Below are 25,184 nucleotides of genomic sequence, written 5' to 3' on the forward strand. Positions count from 1 at the left end.
GCTTCTTCTCTGTTGTACAGTTCATGACCAAGAAACATCCTATCCAGAAAGCATGCACTAAATACATGCCTACAGTCACTGCAAACAGATTCGACATTCATTTATCAGGAGTTATACTGGATGAAGCCTTCCTGAAGATAGCAATCACTTTGTGAATGGTCTTTCACCCTTCACTGAGGTAGAAATACTCAAAAGGTCAGAGGTTGTGTTTATGAATGTCCCTACCCCTACTGTCTGCGGGGCATCATCGAGCACAAAGGAAACTTTTGACGTGATTCGCAATCCAATTGTCTTGCTAATTTTCTTGAAAGCCTTCAAAACAATGACAACACACGCTGCTGTTTATGCATGAATTATTCATGCTTCAGTGGCTTGACATTTTCCCTCATATTTTATTAAAATCCTTTGTGGTAAGCTACAGTTAAATAACTAATTATGCATTCAGAGAGTTAAAAGCATAATAGTCACGTAACTAAGGTAATTGAACAAAATGGGGTCGTATTTTCTTCAGCACCAGATGGAGGAATGCTGGAGGAGCCCACCACACTTGATCTTTTCCATATGACTCAGAAAGATATTAGTCTTGACATTTGTCTCGACTTTTAAATAAAATATAGTAGAGTTAAAAAATGGAATAGTAAGTTATTGTTTTAAAATGAAACATTAGCATGCTTCTTGTATAAAGATAAAAATTCATATTCTGAAGTAAGAAATAATAATTCAACATGGCATCAGAAACAAAGAAAAACAATGTTTCTTAGCTGATAATTTTTATGGACTATGTGAATATAATGATACATTTTGATGTGGAGCTTACTAAATTGTAAACAAGTGTCATATTTAAGAAGACAAGTATGGTAAACTGCTCACATTTGTAATCTGTGCACCCAAGAGGATTTCCACAGGTCCCAGACCAGCCAGGGTAAGGAGTAAGACCTTGTCTCAAAAGAAAAATAAAAAGGATGACATGTTAGTGAATTTGTTTAGATGGGTGCATGTAGGACCTTGAAAGGCAGCCTGGTTTCTGGTCAAGCACATGCTAGAAACCGCTGGAGACCATTTTAACCCAACAGGTGCATACTTGTCTAGAAAACTCTCAGATACAAAGAAAGCATCGCTGGAATTGTGGGTGCATAAGAAGCAAGTCTGTAAAGAAAAGCGTGTTTCCACTTCAGCAGATCTAGATGATCCATACAGGTTTACATGGACTCCCAGCTAGGTTATCCAAGTCATTGATGAAGCCGGGCCACAGTGAACCCTATGGACTGGAGTCTGTAGCACGAGGACTGTTTCTGCTGTACAGTTGCCTGCAATTTACAGAAAGATAATGTGTATCTGAAAGTGAAGAGAAAGTAGGAGAGACATATGGCTTATGAAGCATCATGCATGTGAGACAGTATGCAAGCACTTAATATGTTCCTCTCTCTGAGCTCACCACAGCTCTTAGAATAAAGTTGCTATCCTTCTCAACTGTTCAAGACATGAGGAATCTAAAGTACAAAAAGATGAAGTAACTTTCTGAAGATCACACAAAAAGTCAGTGACAGGGTTGAAAACTAAAACCCTCATCTGCCCAACTGTTCCACCTACCCAAGTATTTATTCAACAATAATTGTATCTATGTTGTAGGAAGAGAAACAACATTGCCCGAGAATTATCACATGCTTGCTGTGAAGTTTCCAATCACTTAAACAATTCCCAAGATGTTTCCATCAAACCAAACTAGAGATGCATTGGTAAGAGGATGGACCCTTGATCTAGCAGAACAGTGAAAGTCTCTTAGGGATCTTTTAGGGAAAGGTACACTCTGAAAAGTGTGTTTTGATCCCTAAGCCAAACCCATGAGGCATTCCTGTTTCATACAAACATCAGCCAGTAGTGGGTCTTGATTTTCCTTCCCTTAAAAATACTGTTGACAATTTATTTTATGTAAAGCCAATTTATGGTTTATGAAAAGTTAGCAAAGCAACATCCTTATTACATCCTTATTACAGTTAGTTACGTTTGTGTTTTAAAAATACTTCAAAGTAACCTATTTGCGATTTGTATAACAACAACCCTGACCAAATCAAATTCTTCCAGGCTCTTGCATCTTGATCCTTAAAAAAGAACAAAACCTTTTTTAATGTAAGTTTTTTTATTCCTTGTATACAATACAATGCATATTCTTTATTCTTTGCATACAGTGTATTTTGGTCATATTTTACAACTTCTCCTTGGTCCAACCCTCACTTCCTACTCCCATGCCTCAACTTCTACATCCTTTTCTTTTTCTTATAACTCACTGAGTACAATTTGTGCTGCCCTTAATCACATGAGTGGAGAGCCATCCAGGGGTGCATGAGACTCCCCCCCCCCAGTGGCCACCAACTGTCAATAGCTCCTTAGCTACAATGAGGGGTCATGAATATCTTCCCCACCCAGGCTAGAATGTTGACTAGTTTGATCTTTGTAAGGAACCACGTCTCTGTGATTCCTGCAGTGGACCTGTCATCATCTTGCCCCACTCTTCCCTAACCTCTGGCTCTTATGATCTTTCCAACGCTCCCTGATATCTTTTAAATAAACATTTATTAAGATGCTGCCACACACAGTGCACATTGCCAAACACTGGAGAAAAAAACAGCTTAAGAAATGTAGGCCTTTGGGCATGGAGAAGAATAGTGGGCAACTGGGATAGATGATGGATAAGAAAACAGTACAAGTGTCTCCCAAAGTTCCAGATGAATTGGGGTGGGCAGGATGTATCTGGGCTAAGCGCAGAACTCACCAGACTAAAGAATCCAGCTGTTTAACGGTGCTCCTGCCTTGTGGATGATGTTAGATCTGGGGACAAACTGTAGCCAGGATAAAAATAGCCAGTCTTAAGCCTCAAGGGTGATTTTCCAGAGACAGCACAAGTGGAGGGATCAAGATGGAGCTGACTCACTTTCCCTGTGTCTGTTTGCTCCTTAGGTATCGTCTTAGTGGCCAACCAGAACCATGGACAGCTCGGCAAAAGGAAGTAAAAAGGATGTACTTGATGGACCACCAAAAGACTCAAAGCTGCCTGTCAGTGAGGCACTTCTGGACTATCAGTAAGTCTACAGTCTGAACCTGAACATGAAGATATAGTCATTGTTAAGACTGAAATGACTGGTCATGGGAGTGACGTAGCCCAGCACTGCCAAGAATATGGACACATCATATTACTGTTTTGTGTGCACAGGCCGAGCAGTGTGTGTGTGACAGCACTCCTTTGTGTGGCTTTGGTTCCCTCTGTTGTGTTGTGTTCTTTCCCTTTGGAGACAGCAGCTTGCTGGTTTCCCTCCTAAAGTATACTGTGGAATAGTTAGTGGAAACTGAGAGTGGGAGAAGGCATTTCTCTTTATTTACTTTTCTGTTTCTTAGATATCCCAGCCTGTATTTTTCCTAAACAACTATATATCAAATCTAAGCAATTTAGAGGAGTGTGTGTGTGTGTGTGTGTGTGTGTGTGATAACCTTGGCTGTCTGATGATAACCTTGGGTGTCATTACTCAGGTACTGTCTGCCTTGGTTTATTTTTTTGTTTTTGTTTTTTGTTTTTGTTTTTCTCTTTTTAGACAGTCTTTAGTCTTGAACTCTTGACAATCTTCCTGCCTCAATCATTTAAGTTCTGGAATTATAGCCATGTACCACAACTTCTGACTTAGGAATTATTTTTAATAATAAGATCATTACATAATGTCTCACTCGTAGGAGCTGGAGATGTCTTATTTCAACAAATAGCCTCTTGAGAGCTTGAGAATGTCAACTTTTGGCACTGGGTAGGTGTTCCAATGTGTAATTTTTAGAGAATTCATGGGCAAGTGTTAGTAAATTTCCAAATAAGAATGAAATCATTCATGTTTTCATTCAACAAATATTTGCATATTTATCATGTGCAAGACAAGTGCTGAACTCGGACTCCAGCAGTGAGTAGGACTGTGTGGTCCCTGCAGCACCGAAGCATAACAGACATGTAAAGAAGGAGAAAATGACTTGACCTAACTGGACAGTTTGGAAAAGCTAAGATGAGGAAGCCACACGAGTTGACCTCTGGATGAAGACAGTTACAGAGAGAGTGGAAGAATGTGGTTTGTGGGAAAGACAGCAGGGTATGAAGAAGCATACCATGATTCAGGAAACAGCAGACATCAGAACAAAGGACAGAGGGCAGACTCTGATGGTGTAAGGCTGGAGCAAGTGACGAAAGCTGAGATTAGAAAAGAGAAATTATTTATTGGAGGGATGTATGGTTGAAAATGGGGCCCTGTGGTGCTAGTGACTACATTTGTAATAAGAAAATTGTCTTATCAATGGGCAAGGAAAATTCCCTTCTAGAGAAACTCTCACCTGTGTTCACATCTTGTTTAGAACGCACCGAGAAAAAGGGTCAGAATTCTAGCAAAGAAAGAGCCGGGGGAGAGCTCTTACTTGAGGTACCCTTAAGTACCAGCAAGGTAACATTTGCTTGCATTTCCCATGTAACTGGAAACTTTCCTCTCCTGTAAGCAGTTCAGAAGACCCAGGCTCTGAGAACACGGCCTGGACTCTTACTTACTCCGTGGTTGTGTGATGACATCATTCCAGTTGATTCTACTTGTGGTTGACAGAGGCTAGTCTTTTTCTCTCTACCAGAAGTTTACAAAGAGGCAAACACTAGAGTTTCTCAGGAGCTGGTGATCCACATAAAGTGATTATTCCGATGCCTGCATTCTCCGTCATTTGTTAAAAACACACTAAATAATCTGACAGACTACAAGTCCCAAAGGCTTGCTGGCCCATGCTCTGCTGGTGACCATTCACTTATTCTGGGTTTCCTCTGTAACAGAACTTTTGTCACATGGCAAATAGCCATGGACCTTCTCTCAGCATCTAAAGGAGGACTGCCTGGGCAGCATCTTGTATTTCTCATTCTGTCCGATGTCATCATAAAGCAGTAAGCCCACAGAGGACAGTGATTCATGGTTTCTGAACAACTGAACTTCAAAAAAAAAAATCAAAAAACAACACTCCCAAAGAAATTGAGACTATGAGATTTTTGTGGTTATTTGTATAAAAAAGACTCTTAGTACCTTTGTTAATCTATGTAGCTATCATCTCTCAGTAATGATTTCTGTTTTTTCCTTTATACCCAGCTTTCCTACACTGAGAATAGATACAGAGAGATGGGTGTGTACTTGGTTGTAGATTTTTAAAATAGAAAGTACAAATAAAGATTTTTGTAACCAAAGATTATTTGGATAAGTGCTTCATTGGTTTGTTTTCATATAGAGCAAGTAGTTAAAGCATATAACTAATTTTTTTCAAAGCCTATTTTTAATGTTGGTTCTTAAACACTTTAACCTCCCTTCTAGCCCACCACCCACCAGAGGTAGTAGAAAAGAAAGGATAGGGGGACGTGGGCCTGTTTAGAAATGGTTCTTTAGAGCAACTCCCATCTGTGTTGTCAGGAAATTGGCAGTGTAGTTCACAGGTTAGCAGCGGCAGCTTGATCCACTCACAAGCACTTCATGGATACACCACCAGCATTCCAGTTCAGTAGAGTCAGGATAGCAAACACAAATCAACAGTGGTGCCACTACCTAGCAGAGACAGCCAGGCCTCAGACTTGGCCCAAGTCATCAGGAAGGACCAGGAGAGATGTCAGGAGAAGTTCTTTGCTTTCTCATCAAAGTGAAGATCAGGGAAGATGAGAGCCCAGCAAGCTTGCACAGAGAGCTGTACCAGGAACCTCAGCCCCCATCACTGTCCGGTCAGTCCTATTTGTACTCCCTCAAAACATCACATGTTCTCCATAAGTCTTGCCTCACCATGTGTCTTGCCTCAGCATGTGAGTCTTAGCAAAACTCCACATGAATCTGTCTCAGCTGACATCACTGTCAATTGGCCCAAGTCTGTGGAAATGGCAAGAAGCCACAGCACACCACCAGAAGTCTGTTTTTTGGTTGTTTTTTTTTTTTTCGGTGCATTTCTATCTTTGGAGTCCTGACAAATGGAGTTCAACTATACAATGTAAGATGGACCAATACATGCGTGTGGTTAGCAAATAATCCTTCATTATGTGTCCCCTCAAGTGTTTGCCTTGGCAGAACATCATTTCACTTCTGTCTGCTTCAAAGAAACGTTCCTTCACATGTCTGCCCCAGTAAAACATCATCCAACACAACTGACTCTCCAAAGAACCCTTAAGTTTCCACTTCAAAAGCACTTAGAGCTGCGATGAAGGAAAACACCAGATGGTGCTTTCTGCTTGGTTCTTCCTCAACATACCCTAAACACTGAATTTCATATGTCTGTCTCTGCAGCGCCTAGCATGACTGGTACACAGTGTAAACTCAGGGTCTCTTGAGTGATAATCACTGTTGAGTCCTATCTGAGTGTAAAATCCCATTCACAGAGTTAAGATTAAGATATTGCTTTACTGATAGAAGTAGGAGATAAGAACTTAGAGGGCCCATCTGGTGCTGAAACGCCTGCCATGAATCCAACTCTGTCTTACCCAGTTCTGTACTGTTAGTGTACACTAACAACCGTGCCTAGTGCAGACCTGCCCTTTGATCAGGCACTTCTGTGCACACAGGGGCTCTGCTGCAAGAAAATAAGGCCAAGAGCTTCCATGGAAGGTTACTTTTTGAAGAACTGATACTGGAGATGCCGTAAATGATTTCTTCTAATAATGTTTTTTTTTATCCTTCACACTCTTTCTCTGGTTTTCTACAATATACGTAACTGGATATAGGTTTAGGTATGTTTTTTGAAAATAGAAAAGAATAGAATGTTTTGAAATTCAAATACATCTTCAGATTTATTAGATTAGTAAAATGATGTATTTATTGAATTCTAAATTGTTCATTTCTATGCACTGATTTTTAAATACACCTTGGATGAAGCATACAATAAAAACACTCATATTTTTAAAAGTTATTTTTCTTGCGGCTGGAGAGATGGCTCTGGGGTTAAGAACACTTGCTGTTCTTCCAGAGAACCTGGATTCAATTCCTGGCATACATACGGTGACTCACGACCATCTGTAACTCCAGCTCTATGGGACCCAGTCCCCTCTTCTGACCTTCACAGGCACCACACTCACAAATGGTTCATAGACCTGCACATAAAATAAAACACCCATACACATAAAATAAAAATTCTGTTTGTTTTCAGCCTCTAATTTCCAATGCTATTTCATGGAAGGGGAAATTTGTATATAAGTAACATTTTTGAAAGTATGAGCAGGAAATGACGAGATGGCACATGATAACACTGTGCTTTGTAATAGCACTAGAGCCTTTAAGATCATTGCAAGAGCCTTTACTCCCAGCACTCTGGAGTCAGGGGCAGATGGATCTCTGAGTTTGAGACCAGCCTGATCTACAGACTGAGTTTCAGGACAACCAGAGCCACACCAAGAAACCCTTTCTTGAAAACAAACAAACAAACAAACAAAATCACTGTAATGTATCTGGGTTTATCATCCCACCTCCCTCAGCCCTCAGCATGACACAGAAGATACTAAGACATATAAAAGGGAAAGTATTAGAAAAAATGAAGACAGTTCCACATAACAGCCAAGAGTATGAAGTTCTCAAGTTAAGCTCCAGTGCTTCTAGGTAAGTCCACCCCTTTAGGAAGCCAAGGAAGTCAAAAAGTAAACCTTCAATTGCCATGGTTTCCACAAGGGGGCCAGGGAAGCCAAAAAATAGTTCAGAATTTTCCAAGAACTGCTGAACATGGCTCACTGTAGGATGAGCATGAGACCAAGCCATTTGCTCCTAACACTCACAGGTTAGAGGCTGTAGGCTTTTTCGGATGTAACAAATAAAAATACAAGCTGAACAACTGAAGTAGAATTCCTGATGAAGAGCGAACATGTTTAGTATGTGTACATCATGTGCCTGACCTGGGTTGGGGTGGACAAGCATTCTAAAGGAAAGTGCTTAGCTGTATCGAGGAAGTCACTCTATTCAGTCTGTCAGTCTCAACTCAACAGATGGACACAACATACTTGAGATTTGCCAATTCTCGCATTGTCTGGTCGCATCCAGTCTACCACAGGGCACTGCCTCTTGGGGAGGCAGAACACAGGGAGTTTGACTGCATTTAACCCATAAGGCTCTGGACTATAGAGAAGCACTGTGACACTGCTCCTGGAGTAGAAAAACACAGTCTGAGAAAGTCAGAGCTGGTTAGGGGGTCACTGCACCTTCGAAGAGACAGGGGCCATGGGATTCTCTGACTCTTGGACATCCAGACACCACTGGGAGTCGCTGAAGAGCTGAGAATGGAGTGGGGCGGGGCACGGCTTGTCCCAGCAGGGATGATTGTTCTTAGCTTGGAGGAGGCAGGTTAGGAGTACAGAGAGGCCTTCTATGGGAGAGTTAAGCTGCGGCTCAGTAGATAAAGGCCTTCCCCAGACTCCTCATAGCAGGTTTTGACGAAAGAGATATAGTCCATAGTTCTAAACAGTCTATTGTCATGGTGGAAAATGGATGCATAAAACCATATTCCACTTCTCAGGGAGGCCTAAGATTAAATACCTTCTGCAGGGAGGTATGTCTGGGAAGGGAAGCTTATTAGCTAAGCTCTCTGGGCCTCTAGGTACTTCATGGAGAACTCTGTTTTGAGCCTACGTGACCATGGGACACGTTTCCTTTATGTGAGAAGCACAACATACGTTCCAAGTCAGGAGTCTAGCAGGGAGCTGGGAGTCACCTAAGCCTAAGGGGTGTGCCCACAGAGGGCTCTACCTTACCAGACTTCCTGGCCTGGGTTTATGTCCCCACTGCATTGCAGAAATTATTCGAGTAGCTGCACAGTTCAGGTAACTTTTATAATGTCTTCATTTTTTTATCCATGAAAATGAGAGCTAGAGGGTGGAGGTGTAGCTCAGTGGCAGGAAATGTGTGTGATATGAATGAAGCCCTGTGTTCAGGTGACACACACACATACACACACACACACACACACACACACCTGGAGGCAAGGGGTATTGAGAAGTCACTTCTTTAACTGGAAGTAAAGCTTTACTCATCCAGAGGCTCATTTGTCCTGCCCTGCAGGACCACAGCCCTTCCATTCACTTCCTTTCCCATCCCACAGTCCCCCACAGCACCCGTCACAATGTATAAACAGTATCTGTGTAATTACTTACTCTGAATGTAGTAAATCGCACTCCCTGAAGGCAAGGATCATGAAGGTCTTGTTCTAACCCATCTCCATAATCCCTAAAGCAATGGTGGAGCCAAGTGGCAGCCACTGAGTCTGTGACTTCATGGAAGGGAGTCCTGGATACAGAAATGGGGGAGGTTTGAAGCGAATGAGCCATGAAGCTCGTCTCCTTTAATTTTTCTAAGACATTCACTTGCTGCATGCCTGTGTGTGCATGCATGTGTGCGTGCATGTGTGCAAGCCTATGCACATGCACATGGTCTTGGGATCGAACTCAGGTTGTCAGACTTGGCAATGAGCATGCCAGCCAGGTATCTTGCCACTCCCAATCATGTTTTATAGAAGAGTAAGCCAAGGCTCAAAGCAGCTGTGTGAACCATGCAGTGAGTGGGAAAGCAGGACTAACTCCGAGTTCTTGGTACCCAAACTGCCTTCCTTTTGTTGGAGTGCCAGTGTGTGATTTGCTAACATCGTTTTTGTGTTTTTCTCATTGTTTTGCATTTTCTCATCTTTCGGAAGGAAGGAGCCTCAGTTTTCCCTCTCCTAAGTACACAAGGTCATAAATAGAAATGAGGTTTTAGAGAGAGTCCTGGTAGCATTTCACATTCAACAAGAGTTGATGAGCACTCTTGAGGGCACCATTCGAGTGTAGTTTCTTATTTTATTCCACATAATAATACATGGAGCTGGGTGAGGCTTTATCTGACAGGTCCTGAGATTTGATTTGCCTGCAACCAAGGAGGCAAAGAAATCGTAAAGAGTAAGATTTTAAACTGTGCACTTTATTGTTAGCCAAAAAAAAAAAAAAAAAGAAAAAAAGGAGTTTGGGTGAAGAGATAGCCATACATAACCGTACTTCAATCTCAGACCTAGAGTTCCAACATTTACTCCCTTTCAGAAAGGTGGACTACACAGGTACTTCATATAGCCATCGGCTGCCTGGTACCTGAGCCTTCCTGCTCTTTCTGTCTGTTTCTCTCAAGGATGTGTGGTCATCAAACCTATCCTTGGTATACATTAAAGAAACGTCTGTGATGGGGAAGCTTTAATCTTTGGAAGAGAACGTGCGGTAGGAGCATGGATTGGTGGGCATGCCCAGGCTACCCTAGTGCACCACCGTCCACTTGCCTTCAGTCTTGTTTGGTTTAAATTTAGTTTAAAATGAAAATGTAGCCTCAGTACCCTTCCCTGAGGAAACTAACCTGAACATCCTTGTTTCTCCTCAGTCGTGAAATAAAGGAGAATGCGGTGGAGAGATTCATGTTCCAGATCAAGAAGCTGAGGGACAAGAATCAAAAGTACCAAGAGAGGGTAAGTGCAACGTTGAGTGGCGGTAGGCAGGCACAGAGCATGCGCTGCAGTAACAATGGCATAAGATCATGATGGATCCTACCCTAGGAAGCATCCTCTTTGGTGCTTGGAATCGGCTGACTTATAATTTATTAGTTTTCTTCACACATGTGAGGCAAGCCAGCACTACTGTCTCCATGGTATTGGGGATATCAGTGAAAGTCAGTTCAGTCATATTACTTAGATCATGAGGACAGATACCCTGGAAATCACGTTTATCTTCTGACTTCTTGTTTCTCTACACAGTGAATCACTGCCTCTCTCTTCTCTCTCTGATTCTTTGTTTCAGCTTTTCTAGGAGTGTGCATATATGTAAATGCATGTAGAACAGTATACTCTCAGTTGTTAAAATAACTAATGGGAAACTTAAAGATTATTTTGCAAAAATCAGGTTAAGGGTCACCAGCTCAGTACAAAAAAGCACCTGCTACCAAACTCAGCAACCCCCAATTTGATCTTTAGAACCAGGTTGGAAGGAGAGACTAAGTCCCTGAAATGGTCCTCTGATGTGCACATATGGTCTGTGGCATGTATCCATGCACACACCTACATACATAAATGACAATTTAAATGTTTAAAAATAAGTCTCATGTGAATATCAAGGTGATACTGGCTATGTCCATCACAACAGAAATGATGGCCATGAGCAGTAAAGGATAACTAGCCCAATTTATGTCACATCCGCAAAGAGACGCTAATGAGGACTTTTCCTTCACTGATTTACTTTGTATAGTATGGAAACTTCCGAGGTTAACTATTTTATTTGGCTTTTTTGTTTACGGTGCCCTCCTGCTGCCCCCACCCCAGTACAAAATCTCACTATACCAGTCTAGCCTTGAACTCATACTTCTCCCTCCCAGCCTGCTGAATGCAAGGATTATACATGTGCACTACACCTGGCTCAACTTTTCTTTTTTAAAGACTCTGTCTTTACATTTGAATGAAATCTGGAGTCAAGAGTCCTGGGTTTGCATCTCATCCTGACTATTCAGCTTGTTAGTGACAGCTTTACGGCAGAAATTGGCATCAGCCTTGTTAAGGCGTAGGTAACCATGACCTATCTAGCCTCTTTGACTGGCGGACATCCACCTCCATTCCCCCCTCCCCCGTCTCCTAGCTCCTCCTCTCATTCTCCTCCTCCTCTTCCTCTCCTTACTCTTCCCACCTTAGCTCCTCCTACATATCACCCTTCCTGTTAAAATAAAACTTATCACTCAAAATACAATTAGAACATAACTATACCAATTTGTATCAGTGAGGTACAAGATACACCTAATACCCAGTCCGTCATTTTGTTGACTAACCAGAACCTCTGTCGTCTCTCCTAACTAAAAGACTTAGTTATGAACCTGGCTTTTTTCTTGACTTTAGAATGAATATCAGGGCTGGAGAGATGGCTCAGCGGTCAAGAGCACTGACTGCTCTTCCAGAGGTCCTGAGTTCAATTCCCAGCAACCACATGGTGGCTCCTAACCATCTGTAATGGGGTCTGATGCCCTCTTCTGGTGTGTCTGAAGAGAGCAATGGTGTATTCATATACATAAAATAAATAAATAAATCTTAAAAAATAGAATGAATGTCAGCTGAAAATCATCCTCTAAAATCTTTTCTCTAAAAGTAAATAGCTGGGCTTGGCTATGAGACTATAAGTCTTCAACCTCGTCAGAAATCCAGAATGACTGAATTAACTGAAATTATGGGAAGCACAAAGCATAGATTCTAAAACTTAGCCAATTTATAGAGACTGCTGAACACCTGGATAGTCTCTATACTACAAAACGTTGGAGCATCCACTCTTCAGCCTTCTGGCCCAGGATCATCTGACAGACCTAGTGATGCAGAATTACTAAAGGCTGATTACTCTCTCTTGGCAGATATAATCAGTCGACTATTCCGCAAGTTTGTCCTTTTCTTTCTTTTTTTTAAACATTTAATTGGGGCTGGCTTACAGTTCAGAGCTTTATTTATTTATTTATTTATTTATTTATTTGGTTTTTCGAGACAGGGTTTCTCTGTGTAGCCCTGGCTGTCCTGGAACTCACTCTGTAGACCAGGCTGGCCTCGAACTCAGAAATCCGCCTGCCTCTGCCTCCCAAGTGCTAGGATTAAAGGTGTGTGCCACCATCACCCGGCTTAAGTGTGTCCTTTTCTGGACAGTAATTTGTCTGTAGATGAAAAGAGGCAATTCTTGCCTAGTGGCTGTCTCACCACACCTGGAGTAACTCCAAAGATGCTCAAATTCTTCTTAGAATCCAAGACAGAAAGCTGTCAGGAGCAGACAAGTCTCTAATCAAAATGAACATTAATACAGAAATGTGTGTAACGTCAATTCTGTGGACTTCTGACGTTTTGAAAACCGACTATCCGTGTAAGGCAATCTGGACTGGTGTCTGTTAACTCCTCTCAGCTATTTCTAAATAAAATATAGAAAACACCCTAACAATAAACTCAGAGCCATGAATTTGCTATAGGCCCTTAACTCACAGGCTAATCATCTCAAATCAGTTTTAAAAAGTTAAAGAAGGACTGGGTCTAAGCCTTGTATTCCTAAACCTGTTATATAGGCACAATGCCTATGAGAGTGACAATATTAATCTCACTTTTATATCAATAAGAAGATCGTACCAGTGAAAATCTTAAATTTGAAATCAACGTAAATTTTGTACCATTTAAGAAATTATAACTTCAGCTTAATAACAATTATACAGATTTCTACCAATAGGTATGGCTATGCAATAAATCCTAGCTATTCCTCCCTGTTCCGACAAAACCATTACTTTTCCCTAGAAAGACAGCCCAATATTAACCACCTCAGTCCCCAAGCCCAGGGAATAGGGGCGCCAACTCGTCATTAACTTCTTCAAGCTGGTTATGGGGGTTGAGATATTAGAAGAGGGGCAGGGAGAAGAGTAAATTGATAAGCCTCTGACTTCTGTGTCTTCGCTGCATCCAGCTGAAATTCCAGGACATCAGAGGTTCGAGTAAGTCTGCTCAGCTTGCTTGATGAGTAGATACACCAAGGCTGTGTATTCTGTAATATACAATTCTCAAAACAAATTTTAGTATCGAAACAATTTTTTGTTTGAATTCTGGAATCTAGTCCTCTGGCAGCCTGCCTCTGCCAGTCTAATCCATATAATTCTGGGAGTTTCTGTGAGGATATGTTCCCACCATCCTCCCATTCCTGCCTCCCTGTTCTTAAATTCCCCAACACTAGGGAATCTAAACTTTCAGGGACCAAGGCCCTCTAATTCCACTGATGCCTGACAAGGCCACCCTCAACTGCCTATACAGATGGAGCCATGGGTCCCTCCCTTTGTGTTCTCAGGCTGGAGGTTTTAGAATGGCTACTCCAGCTTGTTTCTTAGGACCATTTGCTTAAAAAATTGTTTTCCAGGGTTTTACTCTTAAGGTAGTGTCTGTCTTTGTCACTAAGGTGGGTTTCCTCTATGCAGCAAAATGCTGGGTCCTGTTTACGTATCCAGTCTGTTAGCCTATGTCTTTTTATTGGGGAATTGAGTCCATTTATGTTAAGAGATATTAAGGAACAGTGATTGTTGCTTCCTGTTATTTTTGTTATTAGCGGTGGAATTATCTTTGTGTGGCTATTTTCTTTTGGATTTATTGGAAGAGGATTACTTTCTTGCTCTTTCTAGGGTATAATTTCCCTCCTTGTATTGGAGCTTTCCCACTAATATCCTTTGTAATGCTGAGTTTGTGGGAAGATATTGTGTAAATTTGGATTTGTCATGGAATATCTTGGTTTCTCCATCTATGGTAATTGAGAGATTTGCTGGGTATAGTAGCCTGGGATGGCATTTGTGTTCTCTTAGGTCTGTATGACATCTGTCCAGGATCTTCTCACTTTTATAGTATCTGTTGAGAGGTCTGGCTTTATATGTTACTTGGCCTTTTTTCTCTTACTGCATTTAATATTCTTTCTTTGTTTTGTGCATTTGGTGTTTTGATTATTATGTGATGGGAGGTATTTCTTTTCTGGTCTAGTCTATTTGGCATTCTGTAGGCTTCTTGTATGTTTATGGACATCTCATTCTTTAGGTTAGGGAAGTTTTCTTCAATAATTATGTTGAAGATATTTATTGGCCCTTTAAGTTGAGAATCTTCACTCTCATCTATACCTATTATCCTTGGGTTTTGTCTTCTCATTGTGTCTTGGATTTCCTGGATGTTTTGTATTAAGAACTTTTTGCATTTTGCATTTTCTTTGACAGTTGTGTCAATGTTATCTATGGTATCTTCTGTACCTGAGATTATCTCTTCTATCTCTTGTATTCTGTTGGTGATGCTTGCTTGCATCTATGACTCCTGATTTTTTTCCCAGGTTTTCTATCTCCAGGGTAGTCTTTATTTCTTTATTGTTTGTGATTTCTTTATTGTTTCTACTTCCATTTTTATGTCCTTGATGGTTTTGTTAAATTCCTTCACCTGTTTGGTTGTATTCTTTTGTAATTCTTTAAGGGATTTTTGTGTTTCCTTTTTAAGGGCTTCTATCTGTTTACTTGTGTTCTCCTCAAATTCTTTGAGAGTGTTATTTATATCCTTCTTAAAGTCCTCCATCATCATCATTAAAAGTGATTTTAAATCTGAGTCTTATTTTCCTAAGGTACTACTCAGGTTGGAGCTCCTGGGAGGCCTGCTTCCTCTGGGATTTGTGAGATTGGGTGCAGAGCTGCCACCCAGGATCTGCTCAATGCTCGGGCCCAGACCGGAAGCAATAGAGGACTTTAAGAAAGACATAAATAACTCCCTTTAAAAAAAATTACAAGAGAACACAGGTAAACAGGTAGAAGCCCTTAAACAGGAAACACAAAAATCCCTTAAAGAATTACAGGAAAACACAACCAAACAGGTGAAGGAATTGAACAAAACCATCCAGGACATAAAAACAGAAGTAGAAACAAAAAAGAAATAAAAAATAACAAAGGGAGACAACCCTGAAAATAGAAAACCCAGGAAAGAGATCAGGCGTCATAGATTCAAGCATGGGTAATTACCCAAGGGCAGGTTGGTGAGTGACTTGTTCTCTCAGTTTTGATGACCTGATACACTCAGTAAGACAACAGTGAAGCCGGGCGGTGGTGGCGCACGCCTTTAATCCCAGCACTTGGGAGGCAGAGGCAGGCGGATTTCTAAGTTCGAGGCCAGCCTGGTCTACAGAGTGAGTTCCAGGACAGCCAGGGCTGCACAGAGAAACCCTGTCTCGAAAAAAAAAAAAAAGACAACAATGGCAAGAATAAACTTTAGGTCAGTTAGATGTACATCTTAGAAGCATGGATCGGACACCACAAAAATCACTTGCCTTTTATTTGAATTGTGAAGTTTGGAATTGTGAGTGACCACCATCCTGTGATGAAAGCAAACGACAATAGATATCAATTTAGTGTCCCACATCTGACTTTACACATGGTAAATAAATAAGTTAGGGCATCTAGAAGAAAGCAGGGTTAATGGGAAGTTCAAAAATAATCATGTCCATGGAGCCTGTGGGAGCTGATAGACTGGTAAGTGGATGACATATTCTTAAAAATATACCATTCTATTGATGGGTACTACACTGATTTTATTTTGTTTTAAATCTTACATGTTGTCTAAGATACTAGAGGTAGTACTTGCAAGCCTCAGCATGTGCCTGTGTTCTAGGTAAATGGTGTGAACAGTTGAGCAGATGTGTTTGACTACTGTTGGTTTCTATGGCAGAATAGACGCTTGAAGGAGGAACAGAATTGGCACATAAGGAATCTCATAAAAGAACTGAAGGAGGAGAAGTTGGAAGGGGTACCGGTTGTAACAAGAGAGGATGTGGAGGAGGCAATGAAGGAAAAATGGAAGTTTGAAAGAGACCAGGAAGCAAACTTGAAAGGTGAGCTAAGAACTTAAAAAATGGTCACCAGTGTTATATTCATTTATGAGTTAATGCCTTTGCCTTCCAACACGTGACAGTATGTCAGATTATATCATCTCCTTCACAGCCACAATCCATATTGGTATAGAGACAGGAGAAAGAAGGAAGGAAGTGAGCAGAGGCCCTGGAGGAAGTGAGGGGGAGGACTAGGACAGTGACAGTGAAGAGAACTAGGACAGTGACAGTGAGGAGGACTAGGGCAGTGACAGTGAGGAGGACCAGGGCAGTGACAGTGAGGAGGACCAGGGCAGTGACAGTGAGGAGGACCAGGGCAGTGACAGTGAGGAGGACTAGGGCAGTGACAGTGAGGAGGAGGACCAGGACAATCACAAATGATGGGCTCCATTGCCTCTCAGCCCTGCTGAAGTCCTATTAAACACACTCTGGGGTGTTCTTTTCTGTGCTGCTCTGTCGACAGAGCTTTGTTGGCCTTAGCTTTGCTTTAGATTTGGGCATGATAAAGTTAATGCAATCATGGACACCCCTCCCTAAACTGACGGAATTAAGCCCCTTCTGGATTGAAGATAAACAGCTTAGAATTGGGAAAAGGGCACCAGGGAAATGTTGCTGGGGATGGCAGTAGAAGAGCCACGACATATTCTTACTACTGGAAACACATGACCCTTCTGGCAAATTAGACGTGTGCAGTTCTGATATGTGCCCTTTTTATTCCCATTCCCTCACCTCACAGTTTTTTTTTAACATTCCAAAAATATTCTATTTTACAATGTCCCTGCATCGGGAATGGCATCTTAAAGAATGGCAAAGTGCTCTGGCTAAATCACTTTCTGGCAATGGCTCCCGTTGAGGTGCACCCATTAGCATGGAGGGACTGAGCACAAGGATGCCAAGTTATCCTGGGGTTTCTACTGCTGTGATAAAACACAATGACCAAAAACAACTTGGGGAAGAAAGTGCTAATTCCAGCTTACAACTCTCTGGTCACAGTCCATCACTGAGGGAAATCAGGGCAGGAATTCAAAGGCCGGAACTGGGACAGAGGCCATGGAGGACCGCTGTTCACCGACGTGTTGCTCTCCCCATGGCTTACTCATACCACCGGCGTTCTCATTCCACTCAGGACCACTAGCCCAGTGCCGACACCAGCCACAGTGAGCTGGGTCCTTCTAGATCAACTGCCCATCAAGAAAATGCACCACAGGCTTTCCTACAGGTCAGTCTGGTGGGGACATTTTCTCATCTGAGGATCCTGCTTCCTAAATGATTCCAGGCTATGTCAAGTTGACACAAAAAGCAATCAGGATACATGCTAAATGGAGACCAAGTTGGATGACTTAGCAGAAGGTAAGGCAAAACATGTGAAGCTTCCAAAGAGTTTTTGCTACAGAGACTAAGGAAGAGAGGGGAATGAAACAGCAGATGAAGAAGGGGAAAGGGGAGTCAAAATAAGCCAGCCAATATGTTCATCAGACTCTCTCTAAAACTTCCATGACATCTACCAATCCTCCCCTCAATAGCCAAATGTAACACAGAACTCAGACAGCAGGAGGCTGCCAAATGAGAGGACACTTGCCCCTCTGGTTTTCATAGTTGTTTGACAACATTAACAAGCCTCATTTCAGGGCATTGTGTGGTCTTTGTGCCTATATATATCTTTGGGTGGGCTGGGGAAACCATACTCAGGGTTCCTCAGACTTTTGGACTTTGGACTGAAGGGCATCCCTTACATAAACACTTACTAAGCCAACCAGTTAATTGTGAGGAGTGAGCCAGGCTACTGTGAGAGTCACTGTATGTGGCTCTGAGCAGTGCTTCATGTTTAAAGACATTCAGCAATATTATACTTAGGCTTATGGACTGAATAAAACATCACACTTAGTAAGTGCTCCATGGCAGGCCAAAAGGTTATAGGTTTGAAATCCTTCAGTATTTGTATGGAGTTGATCAGGGAACTCATCTTTCACTCTGCAGACTTACAATGTGGGAGAATAGAAGACATGTTTCTGACTGTCCCATGCTATCATTTCTCAGAGAAAATTCCCCCCAAAAAAGAAATTTTGATGACTGAATCAAACAACTGAGTTATAAAAGTGATTGTCAAGATTAAGCATGATGACATACCTGCAATCCCAGCACTTAGGAGGGGAGCGGGGTCATCCTCTGCCAAGGACTTAAAAAGGAAAAGAGGTTGAAATCATTTTTCCCGAGAGGTGTAATGACTGGGGAAAAAAAACAAAACACTCTGTATAAGAAATGCAGGAGAGTTGGCTCAGCACTTAAGAGCACTGACTTTTTTCAGAGGACTCAGATTTAGTTCCCAGCACCAACATGGTAGCTTACCATAACTCTAGTCCTAGAGGATCTGATCTCATCTTCGACTTCCTCAGGTACTAGGTATACATGTGGTACACATACATGCAGGCAAAAGCACCCATACACATACAATAAAAATTAAAATAAATTATTTTTACAAAAACATCATAAGCCATGAACAACTGAGCAAATAGGAGCCATTATAAAACAATCATAGATTTTAGTTTGTGCATTTTTAGACATATGTAATCTTTCAGTTACATAGTCCTGAATCATGTTTCTACTTTAGAGCTGAAAGTTAAATTATACTTAGATTTATCATGAGAACTATCTAATAATTTGAATAGTTTAGATTTCCAAAAATTACACATTTAGCATTTGTCTTAGTTAGAATTTTATTGCTGTGAAGAGACACTATGACCACAGCAACTCTTATAAAGAACAACATTTAATTGACGCTGGGTTACAGTTTCAGAGGTGTAGTCCACTGTCATCATGGTGGGAGGCATAGCAGCTTCCACATAGACGTGGTGCTGGAGAAGGAGCTGAGAGTTCTACATCTTGATCCATAGGCAGCAGGAAGAGACTGTATGCCACATTGGGTATAACCTGATCAGAGAAGACCTCAAAGCCTGCCCCCACAGCGACACAGTTCCTCTAACAAGGCCATATATTCTCATAGTGTCCTCCCTATGGGTCAAGTGTCCAAACACATGAATCTATGGCAGCGATACCTATTAAAGGCACCACAATATTTATGAGTTATTGCAGTTTAGAACCAGATCTTAACTTTGTAAGAACAGACTGTACTGTTCTAAGGACAATGTAAATGACACATGCCTTGTTTTTCTTTCCAACAGAAATGCGCATACAAATAAATGAGGCTGAGAAGCTATTTCTTGAAAAACTCAGTGAAAAGGAATACTGGGAAGAATACAAGAATGTAGGGAGTGCACAGCATGCTCAACTCATTGTTTCCTTACAAAATGACATCGACACAGTTAAAGAAAATGCAGAGAAAATGTCAGGTGAGTTGTCACAGAGTTGGTTCAAATTGAATAAAATGATGAGCCGAAGGGCTGTGTTTAGTAGACAAAAAGCCAAACACTCCCCCAAAACCATTCATTATCAAAACAGGACAACCATCTTCGAGCCCACAAAAAATAGAGACTATTTTAGTTGGGTGTGGAGAGGGTGGGTGGGCACTGAGGACCAAAGGCCAAAGGAAAATTTGTTATCAATTTCAATGGACAGTGTGTTTCCTGAATCAAAGGACTACAGATGCAGTACCACAGAAAAGGGGGAAGGCAGTCTTCTAAAGAAGACACTCCCCATGACAGGAGAGGCAGCCTAGAATGAGGGCCAGGGTTTGGACATGTGCTTGAGACAGGATTGGTCAAGTGAGTAAAGGACCACACCACAATCTCCACAGGCAGTGGGTGAGAAAAACCAAAGCAGAGCCGGAAACAACTGGAAGGTAAAATGTTGGCCAACAAGCATTAGCCTGCATGATTTGGGGTTAACTTCTCCAAAGTGACTACCTTAGATTGAACAGCTCAAACAGCCAAGACTCTTGAAGCACAAACTCACAATCTCCCAAGCTCTTGCTCATAGTATCTCAAACATTTCTGAGGAGATGTCTGCATACCCCCCTCCACTCCACTTTCTTTGGCTGTCTTCAACATCCTAGTGGCTACAGGAAGCACCAACTGAATCACATAGCGTAGCCATGAGAGTTTCACAGTAGCCGTGTGCTGCGCGCTCTACTCTTTTTATTTATTTAAAGAAAAAGCAATCCATAAGATACCATATGGAGTTTAAAACAAAGTAAAGTGATCACGTCACTTTTCAGTATTAATACAGCAATGGAGCTAGACCGTCAGAATATATTCAGTTCACTTTGGTAATTTACAGCAAATAATTGCCGTGTTATCCAATTCTGAGTTTTGTGATTTCTTTTTCTTTTTTTTCTTTTTCATATGCTAAGACTGAAAGAAAAATGATTACAGCTAACATTCTGACTCACAGCAACTTTTAGAGGATTGTGTTTGAAGATATAAATAATTAGCATTAACCTTTTGGACCAGGGCCTGAATCAAAGAAAGACATTTCGTCAGATGGAGTAGAATGGTTGAGTAGTCGTGACAGTCCAGATGTGTGGACTGTGTGGATGGGTACATCGTCTAACATGATATAAGAATGGTTGAGTAGTCGTGATAGTCCAGATGTGTGGACTGTGTGGATGGGTACGTCGTCTAACATGACATAGGCCTGTTTCTTGCTTTCCAAAAGTCAAACTATACTAGTTCCCCAAACCTGCTTAACTCTCTTCTTTTATGCCCCACAGAATGTTAACCCTGACCCCGTCTACCCCTGTAGTGAGCTCTAGATTCTTACTGCTTCCACTCCCTTGTCTACCTTAATTAGCCCTGAAGAGCCTTTATTGGCTGCCACAATCCAGGTGCTGAAGCCTCAGACCACTGCCCACCAATGACTGGCAGTTGGCCACGTTCAGTTTTCTCCAAAATATTTTTTTCAAAATATATTGTGTTCAGGGAAATAGTAACACACACACATGCACAGACACACACACACACACACACACACATACACACAATGCCTGAGAGTCATTCCACTTTAAGCACAGATGAGGGTGGTAAAGTTTGCTCACCTCCCTAGTCCCCTAGTAGCACCCTTAGCTTGGCTATTGGAAGACTAGACCCACCGTTTCCTTCCTACCAGACCAAGATCCCAGAGTTCTGCTGTAGCTGTCCTAGTCTGTTAAGAAAATTTCCCTAATAGCACAGAATTCCACCTATAGACAAAGAACTTTAGGCAACTATCGATGGGAGAAGGATAATAGCATCTCCCAGGGATAACCGCCCCCCCCATTAGTTGTACAATGCAGAGTGGTCAGTCTTGAAGCCATGTGTGCACCAGTAAAAAAATGTACAAATCATGTTATATATATATTTGGGCATACACACACACATGTGATTGTGTGTGTGTGTGTGTGTGTGTGTGTGTGTGTGTGTGTGTAAAGAAATATAATTAAAGCAAAAGCAGCTATCAGCTTGAGAGTCTGGGTATGAGAGGCTTTGAGGAGGATAAATTGGAGAGGCTTGAGGAAGGGAAATAAAGTAATCCTACTTCAATTTAAAACATTAAAAAAAGTGCATAAGGGTAAAACGATTGTCTAGGTTTCAAGGATAAAATTTGTTATATTTTGCTGGAAAGCTTTTTCCCCAGAAAATAAATACTTCTCATGCAGCAGCAAAAAAGCAAATCCTCCATCCCTTGAAATAGAGCCCTGCCTCTATCCCCGCCTTCACAAGATTAGAATTGCCAGGGTCCTTCTATACTTAGAGAAGGGAAGAGATGTCAGGGACAGCCCTGCTTACACACTGAAGGCCTAAAATCACCCATAAACCTAAAATCAGCCATAGGCCTGTCATACATGTATACTAACACCAAGTCTTGGGTCTCAGTGGAAAAACATTGAAACAGAGGGCTATAAGCTATTGTAAACAGGCAGTTTTTTCAGAAATTTACCAGCCTGAGTAGTCACAGACCTTGTAAATAAGTAGCCTTGGCAGACAATACCAACTTAGATAAGGACAAGCGAGTCATAGGCAGAGTCATAGTGACCTGTGCCCTGAACCTTCACCCAGCCAATACCCTGTTCTGAAAGATATCTGTACCCCCCCTGAACACCTACGATCCGGTGTCATCCTCTTCCCCACATCCTGCCTTTTTGTGTTTATAACCCCTGTGTGAATAAGTAAAAATTATGATTTGATTTTTAAAAAAAAGAAAAAAGAAAAAGAAAAGAAATAGAGCTCTGAATGGCAGACAGAGTCTACAGTAGTCTTAGTGTGGTATTTTTGTTTAGTTAGAGAATATGTTAAATAAAGATTTATGGACATGTCCAAAAAATTAGCAAGCATGATTTTTAATATTTTCTATATGAGAAAGTACACCTTGACTTTCAAATAACCATCTTGCATATGGCATAACTAGAACGCAGCTGATGGGAATACATGTTACAGACACTAAGATAAGCAACTGACTATCATCACATTAACCTTTTGAGAGGCACAGGAACCTCACTGCTCACTATATCACCTCGTCTAGACTTTGCCCAAATATTTCCTCTTAACTGAAACAGCGGATTTGACTTTACCACACACATCAGCCCCTGAAAAGGTAATTTTCTTACTTGAAGTCTGGCTTCCCTCAGAGGATGAACACGGCTAAGGACAGACGTCTTTGTCTGGTTTAATCAGTAACATCCCAGTATCTTCAACAGCATCTTGATTAAAAGGCTGGATACTGTTTGGGGGCTGGGGGTGGCGGGGTGGAGGTGGTGGGGTGGGGGGCTGACTTCCTTTACCCAGCTTCATTCCTCTCCAGTCTTTGAGACAGACTTGAGGCTCGGTTGTCCTCCATGTTTCTTTCAAAGGGCATATTGGTTATATAATCCGGAAGCACCTTTTGAGGCTTACATTTTTCATCTTCACTCTATCACTAATGATATTTATAGGCATAAGAAAAAACGTGAAAAGAGAAGTGGAGAAATAGCCCAGAGGTAAAAGTACTTGCCACACAAACATGGGACCTCAGTTAGATCCCTGGAACTCACTTAAACATCTGGATGCTGTGGCATGTATTTGTAATCCTGGCATTTGTGCTGAGAAAGGAGAGGCTGAGACAGGAGGATTGCCACCTATGCATAGTGGCAGAAACAAGAGACCCTGCTTTAAAAACAAAGTGGAAGGATACCAGTACCCTAGGAGTTATCCTCTGACCTCCACACAGGTGCTGAGACATGAAGGAAAGAAAATCCAAGAGAATGGGTAATCCTGCACTTAATCTCCATCCCCTGCCTCACAGGGTGCTCAGTACAGGCTCAGGGCTGCTGCCTCCAGCCTCCTCGCCTCTCCCTCTCCTCATTGTGTCTTCCTTGTGCAAGGAATCACAAGCCAGGAACACTGGCCATCTAGTTAGTTGGAGTCAATTGTACACAATGAGACTGTGAACTCATAAGCTGGGCTATTCAAAGAATAGATGCTATTCCAATATTGTTTTGCATTTTCCTCTAGAGAGAGAACCCTTCAAAACTACAAACATTATTGGAAGCCTTACACTAATTCAGATTAAGGTATTAGAAGATTATGGAAGCAATTCTTCCTATGAGAAGAAATAGATGTTCCAGAAAAATATATTCTGGAGAATTAGGAGGGTGGGGTGAGAAGGGAGAGACTGGTGAGATGTGAACTTTATAAACGTCAGTTTTACCTCAGATCAGCCCCACTAAGGCTTGTGATTTCCTCTTAAAGAACAGTATAAAGTCACCCTGGAAGATGCTAGAAAGAGAATAATCAGAGAAACATTGACCCAACTGGAGCAGAGGAAAGAATGGGCCACACAGGTACGTGCCAACTCTCTTAACACAAAGCAAAACTTCTTATTCTTCCATGTGGTTTATCACTGAGGGGTGTGGCGGTACATGCCTAAAAGCCCAATACTCTGAAGGCGAAGGCAGGAGGATCATGATCTAGTCTGTCTCAGGAAGGGAGGTCAGGCTGTAGCGTAGTGGTAGAACGCATGCCTAGCAGGTGCCCAGCACTGGGTCTGGTAGCACTACAGAACATCATCACTGATGAAGAAAAGCCCTGAGTCCTGCAGCCAGGTAGTTTACTGTATGGTCCCAGAACTTACGAGCTGTGCAACTGGCCCCATTTCTTCATTTTCCTGGATTTCTGTGCTCTAATGTACAGAGCAGAGACCATTAAATTTACCTTAAAGATACAGTGTAAGGATTAAATGAGATTATTTAAGGAGTACTTTACCTCACAAGGAGCAAGTAACTTACTCTTCAGTTATTATAAAAGTAGCATGTGGATACAGTGAAATTTTAAGAATATGTGTTTTGAATGAAATATAATTTGTCTAAAAGCTATTATTCTTTTATATCTAAGCCTGGGAGAATACACTCTACCTTCCTGTGTTTTAAAACTTTGGACTACAAAACCAGGTGTGGTAGCACATGCATTTAACTCCAGTACTTTGGAGGCAGACACAGGTAAATCTCTGAGTTCAAGGTCAGCCTGGCCCACATATCAAGTTCCAAGAGAACTAGGGCTACGACGAGACCATGCCTCAAAAAAGAAAAACAAAAGGCAAGGGTGGCCTAACAAATCATGTTTCAAGGTAAAATTCCCAGTCATGTCTGTTTTCTAATTACTTTGTTTTACAGTAAATACACGCACAGTACTTCTATACTCCTACGATTTCCTCAGTCAGTAAAGGGAATTCCTGTCTACAGCACACCCTTTCTTCAGAGCTCTATGCTTCTAATTTTTTCAAAAGTTTCATCAGCGGTTCAGATGTGCAAAGATGCAGGACCCAAGGGAAACGATCCCCGGTGTGTCTGCAGAGGTCATGAGAACTGATCCCCGGTGTG

General features: G+C 41.7%; 1 protein-coding gene across 1 annotated transcript in view; it reads left to right on the forward strand.

Annotated features, from left to right (window-relative positions):
• The first annotated feature begins 2,982 nt into the window (after positions 1-2,982).
• Positions 2,983-25,184, forward strand: part of Ccdc83 (coiled-coil domain containing 83) — a 37,207-nt gene continuing 15,005 nt past the window's right edge. Inside the window, exons 1-5 of the mRNA XM_028770575.1 lie at positions 2,983-3,077; positions 10,398-10,482; positions 16,240-16,402; positions 19,579-19,746; positions 24,058-24,149. Of these exons, the coding sequence (XP_028626408.1) occupies positions 2,983-3,077; positions 10,398-10,482; positions 16,240-16,402; positions 19,579-19,746; positions 24,058-24,149 (603 nt within the window). The remainder of the gene's footprint in view (positions 3,078-10,397; positions 10,483-16,239; positions 16,403-19,578; positions 19,747-24,057; positions 24,150-25,184) is intronic.

The sequence above is a fragment of the Grammomys surdaster genome, unplaced genomic scaffold (genome assembly GCF_004785775.1).
Source record: "Grammomys surdaster isolate TR1022 unplaced genomic scaffold, NIH_TR_1.0 203, whole genome shotgun sequence".
Lineage (NCBI taxonomy): Eukaryota > Metazoa > Chordata > Mammalia > Rodentia > Muridae > Grammomys > Grammomys surdaster.